Below are 21,260 nucleotides of genomic sequence, written 5' to 3'. Positions count from 1 at the left end.
TTTTGCTTTTCTTCTAGGTGGACCTGATTCACTTGTTTTTCCTGCCCTGACCCACCTCCTCCACACAACGACCCCCCCCACCCCTCAACCTCTGCCCCCACTGCCAGGTAGCTAATGCTGGGTGTCCAGGTGATCTCTGCTCTAGACTTTGTGTGGCTTCCACAGTGACAATTGGCCCAAACTCTTAGGAGGGTTCCATGGAATTCCCCTTCCCGTGGAAATACGGGCAAGGCTTTGGAAGATGCTAAAATAAATAGAATGGAACAAGCAGGGGCAATGGATGTTATTTTTGTGAGTAAGCCTGGGGGAGGGGACACTTTGTATAATATTCGCGTGGGGCAAAGACACTCTCTCCCTTTGCAGACACCGGATCCAGCCACGGCCCTCCCTCCTTCCCCCTGCGCAGGGCACAGGCCGCTGAGATGAAAAGCGCCTCTCCCTCAGCGGCCAAAGAAAACAATCGCTGAGAAAAAAGCAACTGAAACGAAGAGAGGAAGCAGAAATCTGCATCCTGGCTGATAACATCCTCAAAATCAAGCTGCAGAGATGGGCAGTGACGGTCATCGGTCACTGAGGGATCCTGGGGGACCCAGTTGGCCAGCGGTAAGAAGGTCTGAGAAGGTCCTTGGCCCTCGGGGCTGTCAACTTCAGCACCCCCGTAACCTGGCCCTTGATGTCAAAGGGCACTAGGTGACCTTCCCATGCCAATAAATTCCCTGGAGCATCCATTTGTTGATCAAGTATAAGCTGAGATTCTCTGTGCCCGAGGATACCCAGGTGCACGCACGGATCCCAGCTGGTGGAGGTCACCTTGTAGGGAGGAGATTTGCTGCGACAGGCACACATCGGCTTCTTTCTTCTGGCCTGTCTCTTCCTTGCTCCCTTCCTCAAGCGCCACGTCTGGGCACCCTAGGTGGGCCAGGGCTTTGTCTGTCCTTCCTGCCCCAAGGGGCAAGTGTGAGGAAGCCCCTGTGGTGGGGACCTGCCTCTTTCTTGCTGGGTGGGGGCCCTTAGGTGGGACAAGGGACCCTAAGTGTCTCAGCTGGGACAGGAATAGACACCTATTCTGACACAGGATTGCCATGAGGACCGAATAACATTCGGTCTTGTAGAGGGAGGCAACTACAAATTGCTCAAATGTAGGAAGTAGAATAAAGTGTGGCCTTTATTTCTCCCCAGTGTATTTACAAAATATTCGGCCTCCCTGCGACTCTTACTCCCCACTCTTCACTGAGCTGGGTTAAAGGAAGTTGTGCCTTAGGATTTACTCTCCAGGAAGGAAAAGAGTGCTTCCTTTCTCGGATCCAGTGAACCAGAGGCAAGCACTTCCTCCCAGCCCTACTCTCCAAAAGGCTGGTGACAGCGCCCCCTGGTGAATATCTGGAGCACCTGCCTGGGAAAAGCACAGAGGGAGGGCTGGGGTTGAACTGGGGGGAAAAGCAGGAACCCCAGTGTCACCTGACGGGGAGGGGGGCAGCGATGCCCAAAGGGGACATGCTGCTTTCCAGTCTGGCTGATGGTTAAGAATCAGATCTCGCTTCATCGGATATTTTGGTTTTTCAAGTCAAGCTAGAAACTTCCCTATTGAATATAATAAAGCCAACACGGATCCAGAAAACAGGCCGTAGTCCCCAGTTTGGGGCAGCGAACCGTCAGCAAGCCTGCATTTCTGTGGAAGAAACGAAACAGTAATAACAGTTAATCCCAGCACATAAATGAGGAACTGTCTTGGGAACAGAAATATGTTATATAAAACACAAAAGTCACAACCAAGAACATAGTGGACAAGGAGAAAAAAGAAGCTTATTCACTCACCTCTGAGTTGTCCCATTTTTATTTGCTTGTTATACTGATTTTTAAAAATATATTAACCAGCAGACATTAGGAAGTTTTGGTAAAAATTATGGGAGGAAAAACTCAAAATAAAAACATTCTTTTTATTAAGTTTCAGCAGCCCTCCCCCCACTCTTTGGAAAAATAAATGTTACCCTAAAGGTATACATTCACCAGATTCCAGAATACCGATGTCCATGTGGGTATATTTAAACTTCTTAGGGAAGAAATTTGTATTTTCTAATCCAACATGCAAAGCCTCCCAGGTTTGGTATCACCAAACCTGATAGTCTCACCTCCTACAACTTCCCAGGCTGCCCTGACCATCATTCTAAACTATTTTCTTCCAAGAACACCTCAGCATTCTTCAGAAAAGCCTATTTCCCTTTGAAGTGCTCTTTCTTACCTTTCCATTAAAAAACAAACAAACGAGCCCTGGCTGGCGTAGCTCAGTGGATTGAGCGCGGGTCTGCGAACCAGACGATCGCGGTTCTATTCCCAGCCAGGGCACATGCCTGGGTTGCAGGCCGGTTCCTTGCAGGCTAACTCCCAGCAGGGGATGCACAAACGGCAACCATACATTGATGTTTCTCTCCCTCTCTCCTTCCCCTCTAAAGATATATAAATAAATAAAATCTTAAAAAACAAACAAACAAATGAACTATGCATTTTTCAAATCCCAGTTCACAATGCAGGTCACCTCCCACCAAAACCTGGTTGGCATAATTCCCCCCCCCCAAGCGTGAGGGCACAGCACGCCACCCACCCCCAACCTGTGCTCTCACAGTTCTAAGCCGGTATCTCTAGTCTAACAATCAGTTTGCATACGTTATAGTTATCTCTTTGTACATCTTCTGCAACCTACCCAGAGATACAAAGCTTTGAAAACACCTCATAGCTTAGAAGCTGGTAGGCATGTTTGCTGTTTGTTTTGCTTACCCGGAGCCTAGTTACCTAGCCAGACAGATTGAATAAGATCGTTAAAAAATATACTTTAAAATCATGTTAATTTTGAATTTATGGAACAAGTAATAATTTTCATGGTTCAAAATGCAAAAGGCGTGAATGCGTGTAAGACTGAATAGAGCCCATCTCTCCCCTGTTTCCAGCCACCCAGAGTCTTTCCTTATCTGTAAATAATGTTAGTAATTTTTTTTATATCCCCTGGATGAAGTTCACATTCCTTTCTCCTCTGCGCAATTCTTCCTCCCCTCTGGGCTTGTTTATCTTCCCAGCCGTCACCCTGTGCCCAGACTTTGCCCTCTGCTTCTGAGTCTGCCCAGCATTTTAGTCACATGCCCTGACACCCTCTCCCCTACTCTCTCTTCACTTAGCAAATGGCCCTCATCAGTCTGGCCTCAGTGGCTCTGTCCGCAGTGGGTGCCCAGTGTCCAGTGGGTACCAGGAACCTCCCCTGCCCCCACCTCTTCCAGCTCTTTTCTCCTTGTAGCCTGTTTACTGATGGGGTTCTCCACGGGATCCTTGAGATCAGAGATCATCCCTCAATCAATGTTCAAGACCGAAGACCCAGCACACAGCAGGCCTGGGGTGACCATTGCCCTCCCCGTGGATAGTCATCAGCCACTGCACCTTTCTCCTTGAGCCCCTTCTGAGCTCAAGGAAAGCTCGGGGAAGCAGAAGCCGTGGTCACAGAGACGCAGGAGCTCATGGGCGTGCAGAGATGCTTCTGACCGTGGATGAGGAAAACGGCCTGGGCACCTTTCTCATACATTGCTGGTCCACATGGTGAGCCACGCTCCTGTCCCTGAGCCCAGGGGACTCTGTGCACACCTCATCTCCATGCCCAGCCTTGACCACGGAGCATGAGGAGGACGAGTGCTTATCGAGAAGGCAGATTTCACTGGCCTGGGCTTTCCAATGGAACTGTGCGGAGAAGCTCAGGCCAGTTTTGACTTCTACGTGATAGAAGAATAAGCTCAGGGAGCTTCGCCCTCCTGGTCCCCTTTCCCCCTGGGGAACAGACCCCTCATCCAGATGGGGGCCAATCAGGATTTGAGGGTGGCCCTCTGGCTGCTTTCTTAAGTTCTCCGAGAACTTGGCCACCACATAAGGGACACTGAAGAATGACAAAATGAATGACCTCTCACCAAATAGCCTGTCTGGAGGGATAAACGGGCCAGACATCAATGAAATCTTTTCATTCAGCAACAACTAACAGTAGCTGAGTTCCATCCCTCTTCTTCAGTGACCGGCCATCTTTTTAATCCTTACGCAAGGATATGTATTTATTGATTTTAGAGGCAGAGGGGAAGTGGGGGTGAGATGAGATGAGAGAGAGAGAGAAAGAAACATCAATGTGAGAGAGAAACATCGATACCCTGCAACCGACGTATGTGCCCTGACGGAGGATTGAACCCACAACTTTTTGGAGTACAAGAAGATGCTCCAACCAACTGAACCACCGCCCAGGGCACAACTGGGCCTTTTAGAGGGAGGCTCGGGGAGTAAGGAGGAGAGAGCCGGGGCTCTGTGAAAAAGCACAAGGCCAGCTGTGTCTGCTAGGTGGCAATTCCTGAAGGGACAACTGTCCTCCCACGGAGATAAGGAGACAGGCCCTGTCCTTCTTGCTGACGTTGTTCCAGGTCCTCAAGAAAGGCCATTCCTGAGTTGCAGGCCATACACACACATCTCCAAGGGAGGCAGCACGGATTCGTCATTGTCAGCCCTTCCTGGTAAATGCTCTAAGCAAAGGTGGTTGGGGCATCTCTTCCCATGTCCACTGGAACAAAGAGGGAAGCATGTTAATGGGGTGGGGTGGGGGCCTGGGGCTGTTCCGGGACTCCAGGGGTAGGCCACTTAGGGCGCTTCTGTTCAAGAAGGAGAGGAGGCCCTGACAAGGTAGTTCTGTTTACCTGCAGCAAGTAAAAGAGACAGGGGTTTCCCATCAAAAACTCTGCCCCCTAGGAGGGAAGCTTAGCGGTTGCTTACATGCACTGTTTGGTCCGCCTCTCCAGTGCTTCTTTGCAGCTGGCTGATTTGAGCCCTTGACTTCCTGTCAGCTCATGCTCTTTACTGCCGCATCTGCAAAGCACTACGTTACATGCAAGAAATAACGTTTAGCCCTGCCCAGACCTTGAGACCCTTGTCCTGTTTACAGGGGCATCCTGAGGACTGGCCTTCGGCTGCGAGAAGCGGTGCGGGAGTTTTGGCACAGCGTCAGCAGTTTCCTCGGCGCGGGTTAGGGGACGAAGTGCTGCCTTTCCCGGGGCGATTGGCCAGAAAAAGTAGTTCCTGCACGTTTTCAAATCTGCCCTTCTGAAAACCGCGGTCGCTTTTCGGTGCTGCTCAGTCAAGCAACCAGATCGGCCGTAATTGGGGGTAAATAGTGAGGGCGGGGCAGTGAGGACTTGGCTAGTTGGGTGACTTGCGCAGCAGGGGACAGGGTAAAAGGAGAAGTTAAGCGAAAGTCACCAGCCCAGATTAGGTGGCAGGGGCGGGGTATGGGGGTGGGTGGCCCACTTGCTTTGAGCGTAACAGTTGCCTCTCCAGGGCGCACGGTGCCCGACTGCACTCTACCTCTATTTCCCCAGTGTCTGCAGGGTCCTGCCACCGCATTGGACGCGCGCTCGCTCCCTCCCTGCTCTTAACTAGTTGGGCCTCCTTGGCGCACACGCACATACTTGGCCAGGGTGTCCAGGTCAGGGGTTATCCCCGCCAGGGGTTGGGCCAGCTCTCGCCCCTCCCCATCGCCGGGCCTGCAGGGCCTCGGCTTCCATTCCTACGGAAGCCTCGGTCCGTAACCGCTGCAGCCATGGGTGCTGCTGGTTCCTCGAGGCTGGCCGGCTTCGCCCTCCCTGTGTTGCGTCGCCCGGAGCAGCTCAAACCGGTCTGGCTCGGGGCGGCCGCACTGGGACTGGCCGCGGTGGCGCTGGGGACGGTCGTCTGGCGCCGCAGGAGGTCCAGGCGGCGGCGGCGGTGGCGGCGGCTGCAGCAGGTGGGCACCGTGACGCAGCTGTGGATCTACCCGGTCAAGTCCTGCAAGGGGGTGGCGGTGAGCGAGGCCGAGTGCACCGCCATGGGGCTGCGCAGCGGCAACCTGCGGGACAGGTACGGCTGGCCCGCCCGAGCCCAGGAGTTGGGGGGTTGTGGAAGGGGGGTCGGTGATGGTCCTGCTGCGGATGCGTTGGAATGCAGGGGGGGGGGGGCTTGTCCCGCCCCCTCCAGAAGGAGAATAGGGATTCACCACCTGGGTTTCCGGAGCTGCTGGTTGGTACCTCTGCCTTTGACACTTGAGCGGGGAAGGTCAAGTTCACGTCTGATTCAGATTCGGAAAGTTAGGCAGGGGCAAATTTTCCTTTGTGTGAAAGGCCTGGGTCTGACCTGGTGATAGCCAAGGCTCCTGTTAGTTCTAAACTTTCTCAGTTTATGGCACAACAGTAGGCACGTGAAACGCCGTCGGCACCAGAGGCAGACTGCAGCAGTGATGAAACCGATTTTTGTACAGGGACACGCTGTCTTCGGCCTTGCTGGTGCTTGCTTCCTCACCGTTGGCTGACCCCGCAGGTGCCTGACCCAGGAGGCAGGGACACCAGTGCCCAGGGGCACAGAGTGGAGTGAAGGCTTGTGTTGGGGACAGGGGTTGTGGGGGGAGGAGATGGCTGCAGGGTTTTCACTGAGGGAACCGTGCATCTCTGACTTCAGCAAAGAGCTTTTTTCTTCAAGTGTCTGCCCACAGAGGGTCTGGCACATAGACATTCCATTCTCCTTACTCAGAAAAGACAAGGTGTCTTGTCATTTAAGTCATCCCCAAGGTGAGGCCCAGACATGTGTCATTCACAGAAGGATGCAGCTGGGTAGGGGAAAGGCTCTCTTGACTGTGAAGGGTGCCAGTCCCTAATGGGAGTGATGGAGGAAGAATGTACAAACCCGAAAAAGATGACACCTGCTAAAAAGGGACCCTGGTAGGTAACGGCTCAAATTCAACAACCACAGAGCCTGGCCGCCGTTGCACTCCCAGGCCAGGAGAGCACTGAACTGCCCGCCAGCACCCCTTTCTGCCACCGGAGCCAGCCCTTACAAAGGAGTTAGCTCCTGGAATTCTATGTCAACCAATAGGAATGAAGCTTTTCCATCCAATCCTCGCTGCACAGCGTCGGTGCACTCTCTATTCTGACCAATCAGGACAATGCCTATTGGACCCATCAGACTGGGGATGTAGAGTCCTTCTTTGCATGCGGAAGAATCAAACAGGGACCAAGGGCAGGGACTTGTGTCCACAGGAGCCAGTTTCCCTCTGGCTCCGAGAGTGCACATTCCCTTTCTACGTAAGATTGAAGACTTCGACCCCCTGGCTGAGCTGCAAGACCGAAGGTGCTTCGCAGAGCAGAGCAGGCTGGCCCAGGATGGGGTGGGCAGGACTGCCTCCTGGTGGTCCTGTTCTCATCATTGAGCTCTTCTGCACTGAATCAACTTTCCTTCTTCACCACACCCTAAATGGGGGGCTCCTGTTGGCATTGAATCAACAACCATCAGTTGACAGATGGAACCTCCTTCATTTCCTTAGGATGAAGATGCCTTCGCATCTGGCTGGGATGGCTTAGTTGGAGCCCTGTGTCGGGGGGAGTCTAGGGGAGGGAGGTGTGCAAGTTGGTTGTTCAAGGGACCTTGTAGCAGAGGCGGTCTGGCTTCCCCGAGTTCACTCCAGGGCGCACGGACTCACTCTTCACTGAATGCTGCTGTCCTCTCAAAATGAGGGCTCCCACCGCATGGAAAAACATCACCTCATTTTAGGAAGTGCTGTGTATGCGGACAGTGGAACTCACAGGAGGTTGTGCATCCTCCTGCATCCCAGACAGCTAATCCTGGACAGTTTCTTAAAGCTGTAGTGTCCTAAGACTCCCATCCAGGAGTGAAGTCAGCCTCTCCCGAGTGACTCTGATTCTCTAAGGAGAGGGTTTATCTGAGGCTGTCAAGAGAAAGAACATGTTTGGAGTGTATGCAGATGTAAAGGACCAGACTTCCCAGACCTTGCTTGGGACGATTGTCCTATCTACCACAATCTGAACTCAGATTTGAACTCAGATCTCTGTGGGTGCAGCCTTCATGCTCTTTCTGTGGAACCAGTGTGTGTGACCTGGAAGTGCAAGGAGTAGAGACCAGCGCCAGGGGACCCTGGGCAAAGTCACTGGCCTGAGCTTCATTTTTTTATTCATTCGTGGAACACAGAGGTTGAACTCGATGACCTCTAGGACCCCATCTAGTCTAGCTTGTCTCTATGAAATGGTCATTGAAACTCGAAGGCCATCTGGGAAAACCTCTGCTCCATGACCCTACTGTCCTCTCAGCCTGAGACCTCAAACACAAAGAGCTTCGAAGAGCCTAGAATGCAGGAGACGGCCTCCTTTATTTGATTGCATTTTGAGCCTGAGTCTCTGGAACTGGGATCTAAGATCTGGGATCCTCCTCTCCCGGGGCTCTGTGTTTCACAATTGTAGGGACATTTTCATCAGAGCTCTTAACGCATTTGGGAACGCTTGGCTTGAACGCCCTGAGCTTTGAGTGGAGGTTAAAGGCTGCCACCGGATCCTGGCAGGAGCCCTCTGTCATGAGACGTGGCCACCATCATTGCCCATCTCCTCAGCCCCCCCACCTAGGACTCGATCACTTACACACATCCGTCCAAACCCTTGCTGAAGTCAGCGCCTCACTCTTCTGCACAGGCTATTATTATTATGGCTCGGAGAAATGAATTCCCTAAGTTCCCAATCCCGAGTGTCCTTTTCTCCTGGCTTCTCCCTGCCTGTGCCCGCCTCCTCTCTGTCATGGGGTCCCTGCTTCCCCGCTTTTCAGGCTCTGTCCTTCCTGCATCCCAGGCCAGTTTGTACATTTAGGAGAGGTTTCCCAGCTGTCTGGGGACTCTGCCTCCCCACCGTTGTTGGCTGCACAGGGCACTGCGGCTGTTTTGGAGAATCTGGGTTCTGCACTGACCTCCACAGGAGACCCTCACGTTTTAGGTGTGAAATGAAGCTGCTAGATTTTCGTGCCGTAGACTCAGTAGGGGTAACATGGTCATTGAGGAAAAAATCCACACTCCAGTTCTGTTCCTTCTTTCAGATCAGGCAGGACAGGACTAATGACTCCTCACCAGGCATCTCTTGTCTACGAGAGGTGAAGAATTGCATTCATGACCCTGCTGACGAGGCAGTGAGGCTGGTTGGGCTATGTTAGGGACAGTACCTTTGTATCTTTATCTCAGCGTTAGACTGCTTGCAAGCCGCAGTGGCCAGCATGGAACCCCCGGCCACCACGGTTGGTGACTCCTAGGGATAACTCCCACGTGCTCACTGAACAGGCTGGAGCGAAGTTGGGGTCTGCGGGCCAGAGCACAGGGCTGCAATTGCGGGGTGGGTGGGAGAGGAGAAGACTCAGCTCAAGGAGGGACTGGCCGTCAGTAATAACATGCCGTCAGGTCTGGGACTCTGGGCTTATTTCTCGGCAGGTTTTGGCTCGTGATTAAGGAAGATGGGCACATGGTTACAGCCCGGCAGGAGCCCCGCCTTGTGCTGATCTCCATCTCCTACGAGGACGATCGGCTGACCTTCAAGGCCCCAGGCATGGACCAGCTCGTGTTGCAGAGCAAGCTGCCTTCTTCAAACAGGATCCACAACTGCAGGTGCTGCGTCCGGGGCCTGGGGGGGGGGGGGGCCTGAGCCGGGCCTGGATTCCTTTAGGCTCCACCCTTCACTCCACAGTTTGTACCGTAGTGAGAGTGGAGAGATTGGTAAAGGAAGCATTTCCCAGAAGCCCAGTCTGGGTTGGGATCGGGCCAGAGTTCAGCTGCAAATAAACGAGGCAGCGTTTTGCTTTAAGAGTACCTGGGGGTTGTTTTAATCTGATGTGGTAAGACACGCAGACAAGGCAATGACCGTCGAAAAGAAAAACGTTCTTTTGTATTCACAGATCCCTAGAAACTGGCGGTGTGGGGGGGGCTTTGTCATGCAGGGCCCCACTGGGAAGCACCAGGGCTGACCAGGACATTGCAGAGGAAACAAGAATAACATGAGCAAGAGCCTCGTTATGGTCTCTGAAGGCGGGACTTCGAGGCAGAACAGAGGCTTGGGGTGGGCCTGTGCGAATAACTTCAGTGGTCGCTGGGACCTAGAGACCAGGGGAGACCCTGACATTCGCAAGCACGTGGGTGGACTTGGAGGACATTATGCTCAGTGAAATAAATCAGACAGAGAAAGACCAATACCATGGGACCTCACTGATATGTGGAATCAAACAAACAAAACCAAACAACAACAACAACAAAAACCCCAAATATCCGACTCACAGAAAACCGATCAGATCTGTGGTTCCCAGGAAGGGGGTTGGAGGGAGACAGTCACGAGGCACAAACCTCCAGTTACAAGAGAAAGTAAACACAGGGAGGGGTGGACCGGACAGCGTGGCGTCTCTGGTTAACAATGCCAAGGGGTATGTTTGTACGTTGATCCTGAGAGCTCTCCTCACCAAGGGAAAAGCACTTTCTTCTTTTCAAACCATTACGAGACGGTGCATATTAAGCGACCTGACTATGGTTAACATAGGTAAGTCAGGGCGGGAGGCCGCACACCCTAAACTTCAGGGCTCTGTGCCGATGATATCTCAACAGAACGGGAGAAAATCAGTGTTTTAAAATATGGACCATAAAAGAAGAGCTTAATCATGTATTTTTTTTAAGGGAGAAGGTTGACTATCAAAATATTATGGCATTTACATTCCATTGCATACTTTGAAAAGCATGATTTTTTTTATTTCAACATTGTTTCTGGATTTAAATATTAATATAATAGAATGTTAATTTTAATGTTAGTATTTACATTTCTATGGAAATGATATCTTTCACCACAAGCTAAACTTAAGAAAGTTCCCATGTTAACTTAAAATCCTGTGAGTGGTACAAAGCTTTAAAAAGTCCCTTTACACTTAGTTACTCAAGCAAAATAACCTTGAAGACCGTTGTGCGGTCTAATGAAATCTGCGCCCGATGTAGGATTGGTGCTCTCTTGCTGTCTCCTTCTTAGCACTGGAGACGGAAGGTCAGAGGGGTTGAGTCATTTGCTAAAGCCTACAAACTAGAGAACGGGAGCCTTCCGATTCGAGCCAGCTCTGCAGACCCAGCTCAGGGTGCATCTCCCGCACCAGAGATGCACCCTCCTCCCCTTTCTGAGAGTGTCCCAAATCCTTGCTACTCCGAGTGTGGTCCACAGACCAGCTGCTTAGGCATCCTGAGGCTTGTTTGCAACGGAGAGTCTCAGGCCCTAGCCCAACCTCCTGCCCCCGAACCTGTCAATGCAAGAAGGAACCCTGGTCTTTCTTGTTCCCGCTCCAGGATTTTCGGTCTGGACATCAAGGGCCGGGACTGTGGTGACGAGGCAGCTCAGTGGTTCACCAACTTCCTGAAAACGGAATCTTTCAGGCTGGTTCAGTTTGAAAAGAGCATGAAGGGAAGACTGTCAAAGAAAATCTTCCCATCTGCGGTGCAGAATTACCAGGTGAGCTGCCAGACAGCTGCCCTTCACCCCCACCAGTCAGTCACGCTTCCCTTTCTGCCTCCCTCATGGCCACAGGGAGCCTCTGGGGTCCCCAGTTAGGGAATGGAGACATGGCCAGGTGAGCAGTGCTGAGGGCACCGCCTGGGCAGATGTTGGGAATGGAGAGGGAGGTGGGTACCCAAATCCCCAGGGCTCTCCAGGATGCATGAAGATGGAATACGAGAGATACCTGTGCAGGGAGAAGCTGGGACAACCCCCCCTCCCCCGCCGCTGCCCCCCCTCCCCCGCCCCCTGCCTGCAGTGAGATGGGAGCTCGGGAGAAAATGGGTTGGGGAGGTGGAAGTGAGAGGTTTGTTTGGGACTCAGTCCAGGTTTTCTGCAGAAGCAGGCTTTCTCCAGTCCTTCCTTCACGGTCAGCAGGCTGCTTATTTCAGGTGTTGGGGTGAGGCCCTTTCTCCGGAAGGAAACAGCCCCCTCTGCCGTTGACCCTGGCAGTAAGATCAAGCATAAAATGCACGCTCCTCAGGGTCTCCCCCAGGCCCCCTGATGTCAGGCTCCTTGAATGCAGGGAGTTGAGTCTGCTCTGTTCGTTCTCTGCAATTTCCCCACCTCCAACGAGGCCCGATAGGTACATCCNCCGCCGCTGCCCCCCCTCCCCCGCCCCCTGCCTGCAGTGAGATGGGAGCTCAGGAGAAAATGGGTTGGGGAGGTGGAAGTGAGAGGTTTGTTTGGGACTCAGTCCAGGTTTTCTGCAGAAGCAGGCTTTCTCCAGTACTTCCTTCACGGTCAGCAGGCTGCTTATTTCAGGTGTTGGGGTGAGACCCTTTCTCCGGAAGGAAACAGCCCCCTCTGCCGTTGACCCTGGCAGTAAGATCAAGCATAAAATGCACGCTCCTCAGGGTCTCCCCCAGGCCCCCTGATGTCAGGCTCCTTGAATGCAGGGAGTTGAGTCTGCTCTGTTCGTTCTCTGCAATTTCCCCACCTCCAACGAGGCCCGATAGGTACATCCAGGTGCTTATCAAATGCATGTTGAGGGAACGGTGGTGGCTGAAAGAAATCATTACAAGAGCAGAGCTGAGTGGCTGCAGCCCTTTTCCCTGGTTGGTGATGACTAGGAAGGGGCTCACCTGTTGGATGCTGGAGTGAGGAGCAGGAAAGAAGGTGGAGTGCAAGGGTGAGGTCAGCCCCAGGCCCGGCTGCTGCCTTCCATGTGCGGGGCAGGCCCCACCGTAAGCCCAGAGCTGAGCTGGCCTTTTCCATGCCCAAAGCATTGCCTCTCCTTCCCCAGATGCCATGGGTTCCTTCTGCGCTCCAGGGGCTTTGCCTCTAGACTTTGCTTAGCGTTGCAGTTGGACTGAGGAATTTTACAGGGCAGCAAGGCCCGATGGGTCCGTGTTCTTGACGCAGGTGGCCTACCCGGACTGCAGCCCGATCCACATCCTCTCAGAAGCCTCTTTGGCAGATCTGAATATCAGGCTGGAGAAGAAAGTAAAGATGGACCAATTCAGGCCAAATATCGTGGTGACAGGCTGTGATGCTTTTGAGGAGGTAAGTGGCTCACTGTTTTTGTGTGTTACGCTCAGATGTGCTGTTCAAGACACTAACAGAGTGGCCATCACCTTTAGCCAGTGCCAACTCAGACCCTCCCGGGTGGGCAGTGCTGGGAAACTCCTTCCCCAAGTCACCTTCCCTAAGTCACCTTCCCTTTGTCCAGTGGTACTTGCGCTGCTGCTGCCATTTCCTCACTGGCCTCAGGGGGCGCTGCTCACCCTGTAGGGCTCCGGCTCCAAAGCAAGCAACAGGAAATCCAAATTGTAGCAAGTCTGGGACTAGGTTATCATATATAATCATAGCTCAGAGACAACTGAAGAGAGAACAGCCGTCTCTTCCTTTCCTGTACCACCCAACGGTACTTTCCAAGATTTGAGGCTCTGGGAATTTCTCCCCAGATCCCAAAGTGGGAGCCAAGAAGATTTGTGGGACTTGCCTGTGAACAGCCCCTGGGGACGGTCCATGCTGTGGCCTGAGTCGTCGTCTCCCAGGGGACTCAGGCTCTCTCTCCCATGTGGCTGACCGCAGAAAACTCCCAGCCTCTCCAGACACAGTCCCTTGTAGCCCTGAAGGGACAGTCACATGAAAACCCAGCTGTCACCTGCCCTGTGCACACGGAATACAGAGCTGGGTGTTGCTTTCTTAGAGGTAACGTGGGTGGTCGTAAACATTGGGTGCGGGCGAAACCTAAGCCAATAAATTACTTCCTGCAAGTTCACTAATTGATTCTTACGACCCCCCCCCCTACCCCCGTGAAGTCTCTGTTATTTTCTCCTTGTTTTTTTTTTTTTTTTTTTTTTTTTTTTTGTGAGAAAGTTGAAGCTAGGAGGTATTACGCAGCATGTTACCTGTATAAGTGGCAACTCTGGCCTAAGACCCAAGCCTGGCTATTCCATCCAGCCTCTGGGTGCTAAGGTCCAGGTTCCAATGCAGAGATTCCCAAATGGTACCCTGAGGGGAGAGGCGCCTTCTCAGCTCTCTGCACCCTTGGGTGCCTGCGCTTCCTTTTGTGTGAGTAAAACTATTTGCTCCTCTGTGTTCTGTAGGGTCCACTATTACAGAGAGCCAACAGAAATCTTTGCACCTGTAGACACTTCCTATTACTTGATAGTTTGAAAAATAGCCGCATAGACAGATGTTATCTTCTTGTTGGTGTTTTCCTGTCGTTCATTACCTATTCTCTTTAATTCCTCTTTACGTGTGTTAAAAATGTGTTTTAACTGATTATTTGTGATGGGCCCGGCACTGTGGGCCTGGACATGGAGGTTCGAGACCCAGATCCTGCCCTTCAGAATCTGCCCCCGGAGAGCAATGGCCTTGACTGAAGGGACTTGATGTTTCTCCCCAGGAACGCATCCAGATTTGGCCGGACCTGAAGTTTATTCAATTGAGGGGCCTCTTGAAAAGTAGTAATAATGCAATGAGGTGCAGGTCCTTGAAAGGGTCCAGGGAGAGTGGGGGGACCGAGATTCAAGGCTCACTTTGAGCTTTTCAGTAAAGCCACCCACCTCCCCGCTTCTACTTTCCCGAGTCGTTTCTTTGCTGCCCCTCAGTCTGAAGCCATTAGATGGTTGTTGAACACAGAATGAAATTAGCGCTTTGGGTCAACAAGACATGTTACTAAACCCCAGCTTCAAATTAGTCCACAAAGCAAAAACTCCTTTCACGAGAATCCAGTAATTGGGTCAATATTTTGAGAACTTTTTTTTTTCCCAAATAGCTTCTTGGTCTCTTGGCTGAGATCCAAGTGTAGAAACTTTCCTTTTAGGAAATACGATTTTTCTTGGTTTGATGCCACTGAGAGAGAAATTATTTTGCTATTCATTTTCATTTAAGATCTTGTGCCAGGGGAAGGAGAAAAGCTGGTCTCCTTCCTGCCTATAGAATTTTTTGCTTTCCTGTAACTTCTCAGGCTGACCCTAAGGCTAATGCAGCCTAATTGTGTTCCCTTAGGCAATCTGAGTGGGTAGAGTCCTTTTTTTTATCTATTTAAATGAAAATAATGTTCACTGACCAAGTCCCCTTCTTTTATTTATGCATTGCAGTGGGTACACAGAAATAGTCATGCTCATATTTCTCTCGAGGACTCAAAGTTTTCTAGAAGAGTCCTCTGGTTATGCACATTTAAAAAGAAGTCCTTATCATAAAATGATGCCAGTGTTGTTGAGTTATTCTCCCTTAAATTAGGAAACCCTGTAGTTAGTGGCCTGATGCATTAACCTATCTACCAGGCACCATTGCCTTCCAATTAGTGGGACTTGGTTAAATATTAATGCAAAATGATAATGCACATAAATATTTTATAGACCAACTAGTAATAAAAAAATAGCAAACTAAGCATGGTGCAAAACCTCAGGCCATTATTTATTGCAAAAATATAGAATAATAGGAGAATGCAGTGGGCAACATTCACTCTTTGTGACCCAAAGTACTTTATACTTTTTCTGTGTAACTCAGATTATTAAGCTGATTTTAAAAGGCAGCTTCCCTTGGACCACTGTGGCTTGTTTGTGTTCTGGGACTGAAGGGCAGTAAGATTTAAACATAATGAAATTAACCAGTGCCTCTAAGCTCAGCAGCTGATCCTATATACAATGTAATGTTTTAAAAAGACTTTTTAAGAGCGATTTTAGGTTTACGATAAAACTCAGAGGAAGGTAAAGAAGTTTCCTGTATTTCCCTATTGCTCTAGTCACCTCCCGAAGGACATCTTGGTTGCTTCCAAGTTTGGGCAATTATAAAATGTAATTTTCTACCTTGGTTCTCAGTAGGGAATGATTGCTTGGTATTCACTGAGGTGAGTAGTATTTTCCAGTCGTGGAAACTGAGACTCAGAGAGGTTGAGCAAATTGCCCCGTGTCACACAGCGAAGGTGCAGCCACGTGAGGACCTGCGCTCCTGTTGCCCTTCAGAAGTTCGTGAGGCGGAGCTGCCCGCACAACTCTGCCCCCTTCAAGCACTGCCAGGCCTCATGGCAAAATCGCACTGGGCCGCCTCTCACTCTGGGGTCAGGGGGCGGGTCCCAGGCCGGACAGTGAAGGTCACTAGGAAATGGACAGGAAGGGCGGGGCCGGTCATCATGGCTGCTCTGGCTGCCTCTGCAGGGATGGGAGTGCTGTGCTGAATGTGGGAATCTTATGACTGATTCCCCTTGGGTAATGTCCTTCCTACTCACCCCCAAAGTGTCCAGTTTTAACTTGGTTTCCATGTGAGCTGGAAGGAGAGAGGGGGCTTGTCTTGCAGGCCATGTATTTCTCATTATAGAGCTTTACATACATTGGCCTTCAAGTTCATGTATGATTCTCGTGGCGACTGTCCCCCAGAGAAGGTCTGTTCCTTTGCTGACGGTCAGGTTTCCAAGACCATGAGTCACAGGTGGAGCCTGCTGTCACCAACCTGCACCCCACCTGTAAGTTGTTCGGGGAGACCGGTCTTGGCGTCTTCTCACACTGCTTTCTTCTGCTGGCTTCAATGCTAACACCAGCCGAAGAAGAAACTACTTTAAATACAAATGAAGCCTTCATTCAAGAGATAATGTTTCCTTTTCTCCTAGGACACCTGGGAGGACATCCTAATTGGCAACGCAGAAATGAAAAAGGTTTCGGCTTGCCCCAGGTAAGGGCTCTTGCGAGACTTGGCCTCTGGGGTGTGGCATGCCCATGGGTTCTTGATCGTCACCTAACCCTTGGTTACTGCGTGACAGGTGCATCATGACCACGGTGGACCCAGTCACCGGAGTGATAGGCAGGCAGGAGCCGCTGGAGACCCTGAAGAGGTAGAATGCATGTCCAATGTATTTTTAACATCCCCCCCACCCCACCTAGGACGACCTGTGGGTGGAGGCGCTGTGCCTGGACACCTTTCTCTCGGCCTCCTGATTGGTGTGTGTCTATCGGTTCATGTCAGTGAGTGATGCTGCCCCCTTTTTCTTCTGCACACATCGTCCAATGCTTTGGATGGATTTTTAATTACAGAAGAGTAGGTTCTGAACTTTTCGTATCTCTCCTGTCAATTTTTAACAACATTCACATGGGGTTTTCTTCCCGACTGAAGATGTCTCATCCTTTATTTTTATTGCAACTCAAATTTCTTTACAAGAATCCATGTCAAGGGCTGTGAGAATAGTTAAAGTCGTACCATAAAATATTAGAAAAGATAGAATGTGGGGAGCTGTGTACCCAGGAGCCTCATTGTGCCGTCATGTTTTGTTACTTAAAGAATTTGGGCTGGCTTTCATTCTCCATATAAAATGTGTTTCTAAACCCAAGTTAACACTTCTGTGGGGAGGTGTATTCTATTTCCTTGCCGTTTCTTCTGTTTTGTTGTTGGTTTCCCATGAGTTTAGGGTAGAGAAGGGTTATTTCTTGAAGTATTAAGAGTTATAGTTCCATTTCATTTTACTTTCTAAGGGGCAGTGAGGTTTATTTGTGTTTTTTTCCCCCCTTGGGGTTGCAGACGCATTTGTTTCTCCAAGCTGTGAAGTTGGAAGTGCATGTATGGTGTTTAAGTACTCAGCACAGAAAAATGTTTTCCCCTTTGGTCTCAAACTGAAGTCATGGAAAAATTGTTTAGACTCTCAGGATACGTCCCCCCAAACCAGAATTACTTGCAGTTTGATTAATGGCCCCTAAGCTTCTCTGTCAGCATTTCAAAAAAAGCTGGCCATCTCTTTCTTTATAAATAAGCGGGTTGGGTGGGTGGCGCGGGTTGATAGCTTGAATTCCATCAAAAGCACCTGGATTATCTTTCCCTTTCTGTGCCTAATAATGGGCTTTTGCTTTTTTCCAGCTACCGCCTGTGCGATCCTTCCGAGAGGGCAATCTACAAGTCATCCCCACTTTTTGGGATCTATTACTCAGTGGAAAAACTTGGAAGCTTGAAAGTCGGGGACCCCGTGTACCAGATGGTACAGTGACGGCGCCATGAAGGTAACATGGTAAAGGGCCAGCTTTGCTTCTGGACAGCAGGGTCTCGAAATCACGGCCACATGGTCTTATATTGTTTTCATGTTTTGCCGCTTTAGCGGCTGGGAGAGTGAGCAGCTGGTGTTTAGGTCTTCGGAGGTGGGAGTGCCCCTTATTTTCAGTCCCGTCTGTCACTGGTCTCCTCCCACCCCCGCAGCTCCAGCCCCCTTCCATTCCGCTAGAAAATGCTGAGACAGGAGCTTCGGGAAGACAGTGGCTGGCCCCCACCCATTAAAGGACAGTCATCAGGAATAAGAACATGAAAGAGACCTGCCCTCCTGGGTTACAGCCTGATTTTTTTTCTGCCTCTGATGGAAAAGCCAAGGGGAAATGTCGAGATGATTCAGCATCAACGTGGGGAGGAAATGGGAAGTGCTTTGTATCAAATGAATGTTTCAAGTGTGACTCAAAGCCTGAAAAATGCCAGTGCATCGAGGTGCCCGGACTCGGACTCACAAGGTAGAAAATGTGCGCTCAGAGTGATGCTGTCAGGCCAGATGAAGCCCTGAGCCCGCACAACGCCCGACTCCCAAATGACAGGGGAGTCAGTGTGAGCCTTCAAATTGAGGTTGAAGGCTTTAGTAATTCTTCTCCTAAAATCCATACCCCAGGTATTAGAGTTATCTAGTGTCCAAAACTCTCGCCCACCCTTCTCTCTAACTGTGGTCTGACCTTCTCCACCTTCCCACGTGACCGTCCTAATGGACAACATAGGCTAGTGGACTAGATAGCCTGCACTTGGCATTCGATGTACTTGGGTTCCTAACCCCAGCAGCAACATTTTCCAACTCAGTGGAATACTTCACTCAGCCTTTAAGCCCCAGGACCCTTATCAGCAAAGTGGAAATAAGGACAGTACTCCCTGAAACAACCAATACAAATTATATGGGGAATTCATTCATTCGAAGTTGCAACACTGCCACCAAAACATAGCAAATAATCAGTGTTAGTTATGATGTTCACGGGTGTCATTTCCAACAAGTGCTCCACCTGGGTCCCCATCTTCAATGCCAGAGTCGTCATCAAGATGAGACAGGCTTCGCCCTTGTGGTGAGCAAAACAGAGAGACATTTCTGCCGGCCACCTGTCATGATCTGGCCGGCATTTTCAGAGCCATACCCATATGTCAACACTTCTGAGATGCCAACTTCCCCCACATCTTAACATCGCTGAAATTGAAAAGATGCTGAAATCGAAAAGATGACACCAGTCAGGATTCCTGTAAAAAAAAAATCTCAGCGATGCATAAAAGCAATGGCGCCTCTTAGGATTTGATAAAATGCAGCCGACTCCGGAGTGAACATTCTTAAGTGACCCCTGCTTCTAAGGCGCCACCTGGGAGGTGGGGCCCAGTCTGCGCCACCCTGACTCAAAGCCTTAAAAATAAAAAGAGTGGCCCATCCGTGCACCAGGGCTCCTGGAGTGGCCCATGTATCCATTTAAAGTGTAATTACGTCGGAGCGTGTCTGCTCCATTATCAGTGTGATGCATGTTCACCGTGGCAAATTTAGAAAATAGAACATATGAGAAAAGTAGAGGAAAGAAATAGCATCCATTGTCCGTGTTTATACATTTTATTCTGGTTGGTTTGGTGTAGCTGTGTAATATACATAATTGTATATAGTATGCCTCATACAGATATATAAAGAAATACACATAATATGCTATGTATACATATATATCATATATCATATGACATACAACATATTTATATATCATATCACCTCTACATATCTATCATATCTATCATATCATATCTATCATATATATGATAGATAGATAGATATTATAAACACTTCCATAGCCCTCCAGTCTATTCAAATGTCAGTTTGATGGTTTTATAACATTACATTGTATAAATATAATACTTTTTAAACACCATTGTACCGTATTTAACTATTGGACTATATCCAATTTTGTTATTAATAATTTTGTACATATGCTTGTAGGCAGAGCATTTAAAAATTAAGAGTTTTTCCCTGGCTGGTGTAGCTCAGTGGATTGAGCGGGGGCCTGCAAACCAGACAATCACAGTTCGATTCCCAGTCAGGGCACATGCCTGGGTTGCAAGCCAGTTCCCAGCAGGGGACGCACAAGAGGCAACCATACATTGATATTTCTCTCCCTCTCTCCTTCCCTTCTCCTCTAAAGATAAATAAATAAAGTCTTTAAGAAAAAAATTAAAATTAAAATTAAGAGTTTTTCTATAAGTTCAATCCTTAAGGTGGAGTGACTCACTCACGGGGCACAGACATATGTTTTCTAGCATCCTGACCCATTGCCCTCGAAAGGGTGACTCCCATCTGTGGCCCTCATGTCAAGGGACACCGCTGGCTCTGGGCTGTCCCCAGAGCTGCGTGAGGACTGTGTCTTGAGGCTGCTCTTTCCCAGTGAGGTAACTTGGAGCGAGACACGGCTGATATTTCCTGCATTTCCAGAAGTGACTGTTTTGTGGGTTTCTGAATTATGTATGACTGGGAGGAGAAATGAGCAAATAATTAGAGATTCTCATTATTTATTCAGGTTTCGGCGTCCAGCGGACATCCATCAGGGTCTCATCTTCGATAGCAGCGCTGCCTCGGCCTCCGCCCTGGAAATGAATCTCTGTTCTTGACTTTCTGGAGTCAGGCTCCTGATTAATTCAAGAAAAGTATTAGAGGTGATTTGGGGATAAGAAGGTTATATAGATTTTAGGTCAGGAAGACTTTGAAATAAATAAAATTGTCTTACAATTCCTTCAAATGTCACTAGTAGCTCCCATATTCCTGACACTAAAATTGATGAGATAACAAATAACCTGCTCCAAAGCTGCAACATTTTCCTAAATGTTTACATTTTATGACCGACCATTCCGTGTCTTAGGCGACTTGAGGAACAGCAGGTGTCCTGACGTGCCTTTATATGCAAACACGCAAGATTCCGTTGGTGTTTACATGTCTACGGAGTCTTGTGGACCTTCTGCTCACGCGGGTTTGACCCGACCCTCACAGAGTCAGACTGTACTTGAGTATGGCCGTGATTTTACAGACCCCGTTTTTACAGGCAATGACGCAGCTTTGCAGCCGTATAAAAGTAGTTGTGCGTAATTGCCAGGTACGCCACCTGGAAGGCCAGGCGCGATACAGGAGAGCATGGGGTTTAAAGTAGAGTGGAATTCAGAGAGTCGAGTGGGAAGAAGGAAGGTTGCATACTGTTTTTTAGGCGCAGCTGGGTTTTTTTTTTTGTGTGTGTGTGTGTGCGAACAGAGGAATGAAGTCCTTCGGAATGACTGAGCACAAATTCTCACCAAAGCAATAGGGGAATGAGCCAACCTACTTACAATGTTGCGGTTCCTTTGGCGTTAATAAATGTGACTTTCTGTTGTACTTTTTATTTGGTATGGGTGAGTCTGTTTCCCGGGCTCTGTCATTGT

At 49.8% G+C, this 21,260-nt stretch overlaps 1 protein-coding gene and 1 long non-coding RNA gene across 3 annotated transcripts; one reads left to right on the top strand and one right to left on the bottom strand.

Moving 5' to 3' along the window:
* Positions 1-4,202: 4,202 nt before the first annotated feature.
* On the bottom strand, positions 4,203-5,398 carry LOC119003268 (uncharacterized). Its single transcript, XR_005069919.1, has 3 exons — positions 4,950-5,398; positions 4,783-4,875; positions 4,203-4,573 (listed from the first exon to the last, which is right to left on the bottom strand). It is a non-coding gene; the product is annotated as an uncharacterized LOC119003268 (long non-coding RNA).
* Positions 5,399-5,477: 79 nt separating this feature from the next.
* On the top strand, positions 5,478-21,213 carry MTARC2 (mitochondrial amidoxime reducing component 2). Of its 2 annotated transcripts, none has more exons than XM_037069524.1 (8): positions 5,478-5,901; positions 9,293-9,466; positions 11,171-11,333; positions 12,741-12,881; positions 16,438-16,499; positions 16,588-16,659; positions 17,673-17,812; positions 20,372-21,213. In XM_037069524.1, exons 1-7 carry the CDS (start codon positions 5,606-5,608, stop codon positions 17,797-17,799), a joined length of 1,035 nt encoding a protein of 344 aa, XP_036925419.1. In that variant the 5' UTR covers positions 5,478-5,605; the 3' UTR covers positions 17,800-17,812; positions 20,372-21,213. The 2 variants fall into 2 exon arrangements, with proteins under 2 accessions (XP_036925419.1, XP_036925420.1); XM_037069525.1 differs by having other exon boundaries at positions 5,504-5,901; positions 17,673-17,820.
* Positions 21,214-21,260: the final 47 nt, after the last annotated feature.

This window comes from Sturnira hondurensis, unplaced genomic scaffold, assembly GCF_014824575.4.
Source record: "Sturnira hondurensis isolate 20B ecotype Veracruz unplaced genomic scaffold, ASM1482457v3 Scaffold0018525, whole genome shotgun sequence".
Lineage (NCBI taxonomy): Eukaryota > Metazoa > Chordata > Mammalia > Chiroptera > Phyllostomidae > Sturnira > Sturnira hondurensis.
The sequence above is the reverse complement of the archived record's forward strand: the minus strand, read 5'-3'. Positions and strand labels throughout refer to the sequence as shown.